A 13,323-nucleotide genomic window follows, 5' to 3' on the forward strand; every position below is an offset into this window, starting at 1 on the left:
TCTTGCAGCTAGAAGCATTTGTAATTATTATAGATCTCCTAGATTTATTCTCTAATTTTTCCCATCTTTCCGCTAATATTTTCCATCTCTGTTTTTATTCTTTCTGGAACATTTCCTTAACTTTATATCTTACAACATTTATTTGTTTATTTATATGCACAGACACACACATATACATTTAAGTTTTCTGCTATACTATTCTAATTTACCATTTTAATTTCCAAGAGCTCTTTCTTGCTTTCTAATACTTTCGCTTCTTTAGTACAGCCACGGAACAGGAACACATTAGTATACCTTATCTCTGATGTTAATCATAGTTATTTTCAAGTTTTCTTCTGTTTTCTGCACTGTTTCTGAGTTCCTTCTGACTATTTCTGCCATTATCTTTCCTGTTAAAAGCCTTCTTCAAATACCTGGATATTCTTAGTTGTCCATTCATATTTAAGAGTTAAGGACTCTTAAGATGTCAATGCTACTCAAAGATTCAATGCAATCCATATCAAAATCCCAATGTGTTTGCAGACATAGAAAAATTCATCCTGAAATTCATATGGAATCTCAAGGGATCCCAAGTAGCCAAAATAATCTTGAAAAAGCAGAACAAAGTTGAAAGTCTCACATTTCCTGATTTCAGGAATGGACAAAGCTAGAGGAATCCAAACAGTGTGGTACTAGAATAAAGTTAAGACAGATAGACCAATGGAATAGAATAAAGAGCCCAGAAATAAATTCCTGCATATATGGTCAAATGATTTTTGACAAGGGCACATGTCAAAATATCCCTTCAAAAGGATATTTCCAAATGGTGCTTGGAGAACTGGATATACACATGCAAAACAATGAAGTTGGACCCTTACCTTATGCTATATACAAAAATTAACTCAAAATGGATCAAAGCCCTAAACATAAGAGCTAAAACTGTAGGACTCTTAGAAGAAAACACAGGAGAAAAGCTTCATGACATTGGATTTGGGAATGATTTCTTGGATATGACACCAAAGGCACACGCAACAAGAGGAAAAATAGATAACTTAATCTTTATCAAAATAAAAAACTTTTGTGCATCAAAAGACACTATGAACAGAGTGAAAAGGGAACCCACCGAATGGGAGAAAATATTTGCAAATCATATATCTGATTAGGATTGATATTCAGAATATATAAAGAACTCCTACAACTCAACAACAAAAAAACAAACAACTCAATTAAAATATGGGCAAAGGACTTGAATAGGCATTTCTCCAGAGAAGAAATACAATGGCCAATAAGCACATAAAAAGATGCTGAACATTAGAAGAATGTGCAACTATGACATACAACTATCTACTGTGGCTTTGGGGAAAAAAAAAGGAGGAGGATTGGCAATAGATGTTAGCTCAGAGCCAGTCTTCCTCAGCAAAAAGAGGAGGATTAGCACGGATGTTAGCTCAGGGCTGATCTTCCTCACAAAAATAAATAAATAAAAGATGCTGAACATCATTAAGTCACCAGAAAAATGCAAATCAAACCACAATGAGATACCACTTCACATTCATTAGGATGGCTATTATAAAAACAAAACAAAACAGAAAATAACAAGCATTGGCAAGGAGGTGGAGTAATTGGAGCTCTTATGTATTGCTAGTGGGAATGTAAAATGCAGCTGGTATCGAAAAGAATATGGCAATTCCTAAAAAATTAAATATAGAATTACCACATGATTCAGTAATTCTACTTCTGGGTATATACCCAAAAGAAGTAAAATGAGGGACTCAAACATTTGTACACCCATGTTCATAGCAGCATTATTCACAATAACCAAAAGGTGGAAACAACCACCCACTGATGAGTATCCATCGATAGATGAATGGAGAAACAAAACATGGTATACACATAAAATGGGATGTTATTCAGCTTTAAATAGGAAGGAAATTTTGACACATGCTACAACATGGATGAACCCTGAAGACATTATGCTAAGTGAAATAAACCAGTCACAAAAGGACAAATATTGTATAATTCCACTTGTATGAGATTCCTAGAATAATCAAATTCATAGAGACAGAACGGAGAATGGTGGGTCTCAGCAGGTAACCAGCAGACCTGGTTTTTCACTGAAGGGCCTTCAAATATCAGTACCCACAGGTCTTTTCCCTGGGCCTGGTCAACTTGCCCCAGGGAAGAATACTGTCATTTCCAGCCAGGCTCCTCTTCATAGTATATCAAATGGGGAAAAGTTCAATGTTTTAACTCATTTATATATTTACTGTCTGTAATAACCTCCCCTGATTAAAATATAAGCTGCTTGAAGGCAGAGATTTTTGTTTTTTTTTTTAATTGCTTAGCAGTTGAGTGCATGCGATCCACTACTGGCGGCCCGGGTTCGGACCCCGGGTGTGCACCAACGCACCATTTCTCCCACCATGCTGAGGCCGTGTCCCACATACAGCAACTAGAAGGATGTGCAGCTATGACATACAACTATATACTGGGGCTTTGGGGGAAAAAAAATAAATAAAATTATAAAAAAAAAAAAAAAAAAGAATCTACATGTTAATGACATAACCTATGAGGTATGGTCTGCTGTAGACCGTCCTAGTTAGCATAACTCACACAGTAAAAAGCCTGAAGAATGTGTGTGTGGAGGGGGGAGTCAATCCCTGCTAAAATGAGACACGGTTATTGATGCAAATTATTACATTTGAGGGTGGGGAAAAGTCTCCCAAGACACAGAAATGGTTGTCAGAAAAACTGCTGGTTAAGTTGTCTAATTCTGACGAACAAAGAATTACTATTTTCACCAAGACTATTTGTTTCCTTATGACACCTCTGCTTGTCCTCCTCAAACACACAAGTAAAACAGATAGCACGGGATATTAGAAAGTACACTGACTAATATTCAGGGCACACTGCTATGTTACTAACTGGCAGTATGCTCTGGGATAAGCCATATGAAGAAAAGAATAGCTTATTAGCAGTTATTTCCAAACTTCGAAGTTTATTTTAGAAACGCAAACTTACTGTCTCATGAAATACTGAAGGTTTAACTTGCCCTTTAAAGTAACTAGATTACTAAATTAGAAATTTAGTTTACAAGTCTGTCAATCGATGCATAAAAATCTCTGGCACTTGAAGGTAAATGGTAACCTGATCATTTGTAATTTAGGGTTATCTCCCTGTATGACTAGTGATTACAGTTGGAGCCAGCTTTTATAGAGACAGGCAGCACGTAGTGTAGTGGTAAGCAGTGTGGGCCGTGGAGCCTGACTGCCTAGATTCCATAACAGTTTGTTCGATGTGGAATCTGAGTGACTTACATAAGGAAACTAATGCCAAGAAAGCTTATTTGTGATTATAACAGTAACTACTACCTCATAGGATTAAAAATAATGACTAACTCAAATTTACAATGATGCTCAAGGCTTGATACGAAAGCCTCAAGGCACTATTAAACAGTAAAGGTAAGCAATTTCGAGCTATCTAAATATTGTAAATTTTATCTATAAGGAAGTAAAAACCTGAGACTTGTGATTTCCTCAAAGGAATCACTGATGCACGTGTAAAAAAAAAAAAAAAAAAAGAAAAAAGGAAGCAAAAACCAATTTGGGGGGGACAATTTGTAATTTGTTCAGGAAAAAAGATAATTTACAAAATTCTTCCCGTTTTCTAATATGGTAACTAGTTTGCTGACCATCACAATAGAAAGCCTTCTCTCTCTCTTTTAATAAGTTTTTTACCAGAGTAATACTTTAAAGTTTATATACAACTTCTCCCTTAGTTTTGACATTTTCCAAATTATAAAATACTACATATTTATTTTAACAAGTGAAATAAGATTAAGAAGTATAATAAAGACAAAACTAATTCTCTCTTCCCATGTCTGTTTCTAATCCCACCTCCTAAGATAACCAATATTATCAGTACAAATGCTTTTTTATATATTCATTTTTTTCTTCTCAAAATTACAGATATGATACTCAAAAGCTTACCTCCAGATATATTGATGGTGGATTATGCTCCCCACCAAATTTGTCCAATAGGGCCTCTATATGTTCCTGTGTCAATTTAATCATTTGTTTGATATTCCATACCTAAAAAATATTTTAAAAGAATTCACATAAAAATCATTTAAGATATGAATTATAAATATTCTAATATTTCTATTAAAGTAGTGCAGTAACTGCCAGTGTTCCTTGAAATTTAGAGCTTAGAGACCTTAGAAATGGTTTAGTATAGTGGTTTCTCCCTTTTATTATTAAACATCTTAAAATTTTTTTCTATACTAGTAACACAATATATTCTCAACTATAAAAGAGTCAAATAATATATGAGTATTCAGAATAAATGATAAAAATCTCTTTTCACCTTCCCCACATTCCTGGGCCCCCTGCCAAAAAGGTAAGTGTTGTTTACAGTTTGGTATGCATCCTTCCACATCTTTTTACTCAAGTAAAAAACACATACATATATAAAATATACAAATCATATAAATACTACATATAAAAATATTTTTAACAATTGCTTTTTCCCTGAACAACATGCCTCAGAATTCTTTCCAGGTCAATACATGTATATTTTTTACTCCTTTCAAATGGTTGTATAAGCATCCTTTTAGATGGCTGTATTAAGTATAGATACATTCATTTCACAATAATGCTATGACGAGACTACTTATTTCAATGGTCTTCAAGCTTCAACAGTAACCTGAGGGTTAGATGGATATGGATAAGTTTAGGAAAATCAATTTCCAGATCCTCAATGTCTATTTGTACTCTTCCTAATTGATCTGCTTTAGTTCTCCTTTTTTCCTCTCCTTTGAAAATCACCATTTTGTAATTCTCCACTTTATAAAAGAAAGGCAAAGTCCTTATCCATCTCAAATCCCACTAAAGTGCACTGTTCTGATACGTATAAACTCCAAAGTACCCAACAAATAAATAAGAGGGAAAATCCCTTGAGAGAAAAAGTGGAAAAAAATTACGAGCAAGATCTTTTTTTATCAGTGAAACAAATGCTTGGCAAGGCTCCAAGCCTTATCCATTTACCCAGCCAGCCTTCTAGAATTCAGAAATCTGGTGGTTACAACACAGGTACATATTAACATGTGTATTTTAAGATAAATAAGAAGACAAGATTTTTTTTTTCTTGAATAAAAATGAGTCCAATTTATCTGAGTGGTTTGAGAACCTGCTTTACAAATTACACTATATGGTAGATACTTTCTATAAACCGAATGATCTAAACCTGCAATTTTAAGGTGTGACCAAAAATGTATTTAACGTAAATATAATACACACTAGAAATTATGGCCTTTTAAACTACTTCAAGTCATAATGAAAAAACGTGAGATAATTTAAAAATGTACAAGGGGGAATAAGTGAGCAAAGGGGTTTTAGGTTTTGGTGTTTTTTCCTTGGTTTATTTAATAATTCCCTTACGAGAGGACATTTTTTTTTTTTTTTTTTTAAAGATTTTATTTATTTATTTTTACCCCAAAGCCCCAGTACATAGCTGTCTGTCATAGCTGCACATCCTTCTAGTTGCTGTATGTGGGATGCGGCCTCAGCACGGCTGGAGGAGTGGTGCCTCGGTGCGCACCCGGGATCCGAACCCGGGCCACCGGCAGCGGAGAGCACACACTTAACCGCTAAGCCACGGGGCCGGCCCTTTTTTTTTTTTTTTTTTTTTTTTTATAATTGTATTTATTTATTTATTTTTTCCCCAAAGCCCCAGTAGATAGTTGTATGTTATAGCTGCACATCCTTCTAGTTGCTGCATGTGGGACGCGGCCTCAGCATGGCCGGAGAAGCGGTGCGTTGGTGCGTGCCCGGGATCCGAACCCCGGGCCGCCGGCAGCGGAGCGCGAGCACTCAACCGCTAAGCCACGGGGCCGGCCCAAGGACATTTAGATTATTCTATTTTTCTCAACTTCAAACAACGCTTCAATGAATAATTCTGAACTGCCTTTCTGGGCAAAGGTGCAAGTTTTCCTTTTAGATATCAAGATATAGGGTTCCTGAATTGAAGGATATGCACATTTAAAAATTTAATAAATATGCCAAATGGCCTTCCAAATGAAAAAATGTACCAAGTCATACTCCTATCCACAGGGTACGAGTCCACCCTTTTCCCCACAATCCCACCAACACTGGGTATTATCAAACTTCTAAACTTTTGCCAATCTGAAGGGGAAAAGGTGATCTTGTTGTTTTTAAGTTGTATGTCTCAGAAAGTTGAGCATTTATCACGTGTATTGGCCATTTAAGTTTCTTTTTGGAAAATTCCCTATCCATATTGTTTCTCCCTTTAATTCTATTGTTTTTCTTGTTGATTTACAGGTACCCTTTATTCTGGAAATTCTGGATATTAATTATTATTCTCCTACAAATGTTGCAGTCTTCCCTTGTTTTTCACTTTATGTCTCTTTTGTCACATAAAGTCTTGCTACTCAAAGTGTGGTCCATAGACAAGCAGCAGCATAATCTCCTGGAAGTTTGTTAGAATAGCAGAACCTCAGGCCCCACCTCAGACCTACTGAACTTTAACAAAATGATTCATATTAAAGTTTGAGAAACAACGATAGAAGTTTCAAATTTTTTCTCAAGTCAGACATTATAAAATTTTCCTTTATGACTCCTTTGCTAATTTCTCGCATCCCCCAAAAGTATTAGTTGTCTTCTTTTCTCTAGCTACATTTACTCCCTAGGTGATCTTATCCAATCTTGTGACTTTATATGCCAAATATGGACTGATGAAGCCCCAATTTTTAAATACAGCTCTGTCCTCCCAACTTCATACTCTTTTTGTCCAACTGCCCACTAAACGTCTCTAGTAAGAAAACTAATAGGCATCTCAAACTTAACATGTTCAAAGACTAATTTCTGACCTAGCCCTAATACCCCCAAAACCGGTTTTTCCTATAGTTTCTTTATCTCTGTAAATGATGAACTCCAATCTTTAAGCTGCTCAAACCAAAAACTTTAGTTCATTCTCGACTCTCTTTTTCTTACACCTGACATCCAATCCATCTCCAAATCAAAATACACGCAGAATCAGATAAGTACTCACCTTCTCTACCATTTATCACCCTGTTCCAAGCCACCATCGTATCTCTCTTTATTCCAATAGTCTCTGAAATGGTCTCTCCTGTTTTACTTCTAAAATGGCACAGCAGCTAGAGTAATCTTTTAAAACTATAACTTCAGATCACATGGCATTCTTCTGCTCAAAACCCTCCAACAGCTTCCCAAGCAAAAATAACCAAAGCATTTACAACAATCTACAAAACATTACATGACCTAGTCCTCTGCTATCTGTCTGTCCTCACCTCTTACTATTCTTCCCCTCATCCACCCCTCTTCAATCATACTTGGCCTCACTGAACATGCCAAGTATGCTCCTAAGGCAGGATCTTTGTATTTGAGTATTCCTTCTTCCTGTAATGCTCTTAAGATTTCCACACTGTTTGCTACCTTACCATCTTCACTCATGTCTTTATTCCAATGTCATCTTATCAATGTGTTCTTTGACCATCTAATGGCAACAACCTCCCTATCCCTCCCAACTCCCACAAGCAGAGAGTCAGTTTCTATCCCATTTCCTAACATTATTTTCTCCGCAGGACACCTGACCACCCTACTATATATATTTTGTTTATTCTGTTAATGGCATATGTCTTTCCCATTCCTCCAGTAGAATAAAGTATAGGAAGGCAGGGATATTGTCCTGTTTTGTTATCTGATGCACCCCCAGAGCCTAGAACAATGCCTAGCATACAATAAGCACATATATATATATGTACACACACACATCTGCTGGAAAAAAAAAAAAGAATACCTTCTTCAGATTATCCCTTTATGATGAGTTTATTGACAACCCAGGCAGAAGTGCTTTATAGTAAGAATATCTTAAAACTGATTATGTTTTCATAACTATCAGCTACTTTGAGATCACAAAAATGTTTTATTCATCTTTTGTCCCCTCATCACTTACCTTGGTGTCTTAGCCATAACACGTATTCAACTAATGCTAGAGATAAGATTTATTTATTTATTTTTTTGTGAGGAAGATCAGCCTTGAGCTAACATCCATGCTAATCCTCTTTTTGATGAGGAAGACCGGCTCTGAGCTAACATCTATTGCCAATCCTCCTCCTTTTTTTTCCCCAAAGCTCCAGCAGATAGTTGTATGTCACAGTTGCACATCCTTCTAGTTGCTGTACGTGGGACGCGGCCTCAGCATGGCCGGAGAAGCGGTGTGTTGGTGCGCGCCCGGGATCCAAACCCAGGCCACCAGTAGCGGAGCGCGCGCACTTAACCGCTAAGCCACGGGGCCGGCCCATAGAGATAGGATTTAAAGTGTCTTCAGAATAGAACAAGAGAGAAAAAAGTTAATCCTAGTTCAGTAATTCTTTCTAGTCCAGTAAATTAAGGACTCTATCATCCACAGCCTTTTTTTTTTTTTAAGCTCCACAGATAAAAACTCATGTGTAGTTACGATAAAGAACCACTCCCCCAAGGGATAGGAGAGAAAAAGGGGGAAAAAAAAATTAGAGAAGGGGAATGAAGGGGGTAAATGAGGAGACTGAGTTGATTAGAATGAAATTTTCTTGCGGGGGAACAGAAAATGATAAGATTGGTTAGGTAGGGCAGGATCAGACCATGAATGTCTGTAAGTCAGATTTCTTATCTTCCCAAACAAAAGTAATTTTATATCCAAAGAATGAAGAAAAATCACAAGTCGTAGCTGGAATTAGAGAAGATGAATCTAGGAGGGAAAATTCTTTCAGCTTTCCCCAGAAGAGTAAGAGAAAAACTTTGATGATACTTATAAAATAGAAATATACTAAAAAATAGAATAAGACATTATAAAGCTAAAAGTAGATATATACTTTTGGCCTTAAAATGCCTTCTTGGAAAAACAAAAAAATCTGCTACAACAATCATAAAAGAGAAATGAAAGAATTAAAAACAAAAACAAAAAACTTCAAGAAAGGGACTAGAAGATTTTCTGTTTTGATCTCTTCGGTAGACCATGGCAATTAAAACCAGGCAATCTTAGTAAACAATTGATCATTTCTGATCTTTACAAATGGCAAAATACCCACTCCCAAGAACGGTTGAGATTTTTTTTTAAAGCCTAGCTCAGAAGATGCCTATGTTAAAATATAAATGCAGACAAACTGCCATGGAAGGAACCGTACAGTAGCAACAGTACAAGAAACCTAAAGCCACTGGCTCCTCTCCTCCCAATAAAAAGGTATCAGGTTCAGTTTATTATATGATTGGTTTCTATCAAACCTTTAAAAAATATATAATATCAAGTACTAATAATAGGTGATAGTATATTTTTAAAAACCTTCCAAATTCATTTTATGAAGCTAGCAAAATTTGGATGTCAAAACTTGACAAATACAAAAAAATAAAACCACGAAATAATCCAACCTGTGAGAATAGACATTAAACTCTTAAATATAATTCAGTACTATATATATATATTTTTAATGCAAGGATAGTCATTCATTAGTACTCCAATAACATAATACTTAATATTAATAGATCCAAGGAGAAAATTACGAGACTAGTCTAATAGATGCCAAAAAAACAAATGATTATTACCAAAGGTAAAAAATTTTAAAAAGAGAGAGACATGGTCCTACAATTTCAAGAAAATTGTTAAAAGAATCATAGTACTGAAAGCAAGAAGGCCAGAGCATCTATTCAGTGGAAAAAATTCTGAATAATTCCTGTAAAATAGAGAACAAATATAAACAGCTTAACAAAGAAATGAAAGCTAATAAATTGCAGACAAAAATATAAGAGGAAGTTTCCACTGAGATAACTCTAGATCTCCAAGCTAAAGACAACACATATAAAAAGGAAGCATGAGGAAATTATAAAGACCTGAATTTGGAATCATATACTCACTAAAATAAAACCTCAGTTGAAGTAAACAGATTAGAGGGCCGGCTCCATGGCTTAGCGGTTAAGTGCGCGCGCTCTGATGCTGGCGCCCCGGGTTCGGATCCCGGGCGCGCCCCGAGGCACCGCTTCTCCGTCCAACGCGAGGCCGAGTCCCACGTACAGCAACTAGAAGGATGTGAACCTATGACATACAACTATCTACTGGGGCTTTGGGGGGAAAAAAATGAATAAATAAAATCTTTAAAAAAAAAACAAAAACAAAACAGATTAGAGCTGAAAAGAGAATTAAAGAACTAGAAGGTGATTCAGAGAAAATCAGCCAAAAGGCATAGAGAAGTGAATGGAAAAAATGAAAGACATGAAGAATAGAATTAGTAAATCCAGAAGGTAAACAGAGAATGGGAGAGATACCTGACCAGAAGATGGCCATAATTTTCCAAAACAGTTGAAAATGAAAAATACCCAGAGTAGCACAATGAGTCCTGGCCATAATAGATAAAACTAAATCCACAACCATACAGATGGAAGTGAAAGTGCATAAAAATTCTTAAAGTCAACCAAAGGAAAAGACAGACAGATTAGATTGACAGCATACTCCTTAGCAACAGTAAAAAGAAACCAGAAGATAATGAAATGACTTCAAGGTGCAGAAAGAAAATAGCTAACAACCTAGAAATAGGAAACTGAACCTAGAACAATACAAAAGAAAAAACAGCAAAGTAGGCCGAATAACAGCCCCCAACATGTCTACATCCTAAAACCCAGAACCTATAAATGATACCTTATATGAAAAAAGAATTTTGCAGATGTAATTAAGTATCTTGAGTTAGGGATCCTGAATTATGTGGGTAGGTCCTAAATGTAATCAAAAGTGTCCTTATAAAATGGAAATTGGAGGTAGATTTTACCATAGAGGATTAGATTTTACCACAGAGGATTAGGCAATGTGAACACCTACCAGAGAAATAGGAAGATGCTACAACTGCTGACCTTGAAGTTGGAAGAAGGGGCCATGAGTCAAGGAACGCAAGGAATGCAGCTCTAGAAGCTGGAAAAGGCAAGGAAATGTGCTCAGAGGGAGCACAGCCTTTATGACATCTGCCTTTGGCCTAGTGAAACCCATTTCAGACTTCCAGAATTGTTAAGAGAATATATTTATGATGTTGTAAACCACCAACTTTGTGGTAATTTGTTATAGCAGCCATAGGAAACTAATACAAATGGGGACCCTAGACACTAATAAACATGAGGGTAAATCTAAATAACCATAGACTATACAAAATAACAACAACAAAAACAATGACTAAAACTAAGGGAAGAAATGGGCAGCACTAAAGCATTCTAAAATCCATCCATTATTCAAGAAGAGGGATCCTGGAACATCTTGTTGTGCCAGACAGATGTCAAAACAATACATGAGCCAGCTCGAAGCGACTCCTACTGGCAAAATTAGGGAGATTTTCAGCAAAAAAAGACTTTAATTATGCATACATAAAAAAAATAAAAACTCACTAGTCCATAAAAACAAAAAGTGTTTGGTGAGACACATTTGCCACCTACAGTTACATCTTTAGAAAATTAAACATTAATGGAAAAGAATTATGCATTTATCCTCCCTTTTTCGGAAATTATTCCCATTTGAAGTAGGAAGCTCTTCTTTACAAAAGAATGCCAGCTAATATGAAATAACTGATTCAGGAAAGGATCAAAGGACAGCAAAACCATGAGGTAAAAAGTTGATGAAAAACAGGATACTCATATAGTGCCAAAGTACTTCCCCACAGATTAAAGACAAAGGGAAAACAAACCTTTACAAGGAGAGATGCGGCTGAGAATCATTAGCAGTGGGACAGCCTGACAAGTGACTCTTAATGTGATGCAACATAAATGACACATTATCTGTCACCCATGAAGTATACTTGCAAAACATTTAAATAGAATCTAACCAAACCTTTATACTTAGTTTCTAGTTTAAAAGAAATATAGGGGATAAAGAAATATGCTAAAAGCACCACAATGAAATAATCACACAAATATGGAATGTGAGACATTCTATAAGTCATTTACCTTCTCATTAGAAGTCAAAGCCATGACAGAAGACAAATCCAAAATGTGGGACATTCCAGGACAACTTTCCTGGTCTCTTTAATAAATCATGTCATGGGAAACAAAATTTTTTCTTTTTTCTTTTACACTACACTTTTTTCTTTTTCTTTTAACGATAAGTAGTGGCCCCCTTTCTCCTCAACAATGCTTTTTCTCTTAATGTCTAATTTATCTTATGTTAACCTATCTACATCAGCATTTTACCACTATTTGCCTGGTATGTCCTTTCTCACCCTTTTACTTTCAACCACTGTGTATCTCCTATAAATGAACTATAGATATATTTTTTTTGTTAGCTTGTTTTGTTTTAAACATATTCGGCTATGTTTTAACCAGAGAATTTAATTCATTTACATTTTTTGTAACTGATTTATTTCTACCATCTTATTACGTGCTTTCTACTTACACTGCCTTTTCTTGCTTTTCTGACTTTCATGGAATTGATCAAGTTTTGTTATTCTTCCTTTTCACCTACACCAGTCACATTCTAGGCCACAATGCAAGTTTTATAAATACAAAAAATTGTTATCATACAGGCCATATTCCTTTAGCATGATGCAATTAATTTAGAAATCAGTAACAAAATTTGAATATATTTTTGAAAAATTCAACATTTACTTATTGAAAAAAATCTTAGAATGTTAGAAATAGGGATCTTTTACATTAATAAAATATATCTACAAGAAACCTGCAGCAAAACATTACAGTGAAAGGTCAGGAATAAGACAAGGGTGCCTATATCATTGCTATGATATACAGGAGGTTATAGTTAATAGTATGGAGATAAGATATGAAAAGAGATATAAGAATTGGAATGGTAGAGATAAAAATTTATTTGTAAGAAACATGCTATCTATAGAAAAACAGAAGAGAAACTATAAACCATTAGGGCGAATAACTATTAACCATAAAGACTAATTTAAGAGTTTAGCAAGATTAGTGGATATAAGATCAGGAATACAAACATTAAAAAGTGTTCCAATGCATCAGCCAGATTTATGTAAAAAGAAGATGACTTTCACAATAGCAACAAAACCCATAAAGAATCAAGGCATAAATCTAGCAAAAGATTTGCAAGACCTTTGTAGAGAAAACAAAAAAATAATATGCAAGGGCACAAAAGAAGACTGAGAAGAGACAAACTCAGATGATTCGCGAGTCCCCTCTTTTGGTAGCCTATCAAGAAGATGAGTCAGCAGGTCTGAGTTCACTCCATGAAAGAAAAGGCTGATAACAGCCACAGAGCTCAGGATCCTTCCCCTTTCTAATATAGCCATTTCACCAGCCTCAAAGCCCCAGTTATTACACAGGAGCC

The 13,323-nt window shown here is 35.5% G+C and overlaps 1 protein-coding gene across 6 annotated transcripts in view; it reads right to left on the reverse strand.

Annotated features, from left to right (window-relative positions):
• BRAF (B-Raf proto-oncogene, serine/threonine kinase) overlaps nt 1-13,323 on the reverse strand; it is a 142,311-nt gene that overhangs the window by 80,721 nt on the left and 48,267 nt on the right. For 5 of the 6 annotated variants that reach the window (XR_015552411.1, XM_087431762.1, XM_087431760.1 and 2 more), the window contains exon 2: nt 3,969-4,070. The exons of the other annotated variant lie outside the window; for it this stretch is intronic. Coding sequence is in view for 4 of the 5 variants with exons in the window: in XM_087431762.1 (XP_087287888.1) it covers nt 3,969-4,070 (102 nt within the window). In the remaining variant the exon portion in view is untranslated. The remainder of the gene's footprint in view (nt 1-3,968; nt 4,071-13,323) is intronic. 6 annotated transcript variants of the gene reach the window in all.

Source organism: Ceratotherium simum, chromosome 1 (genome assembly GCF_057802395.1).
Source record: "Ceratotherium simum simum isolate JZ-2026a chromosome 1, ASM5780239v1, whole genome shotgun sequence".
Lineage (NCBI taxonomy): Eukaryota > Metazoa > Chordata > Mammalia > Perissodactyla > Rhinocerotidae > Ceratotherium > Ceratotherium simum.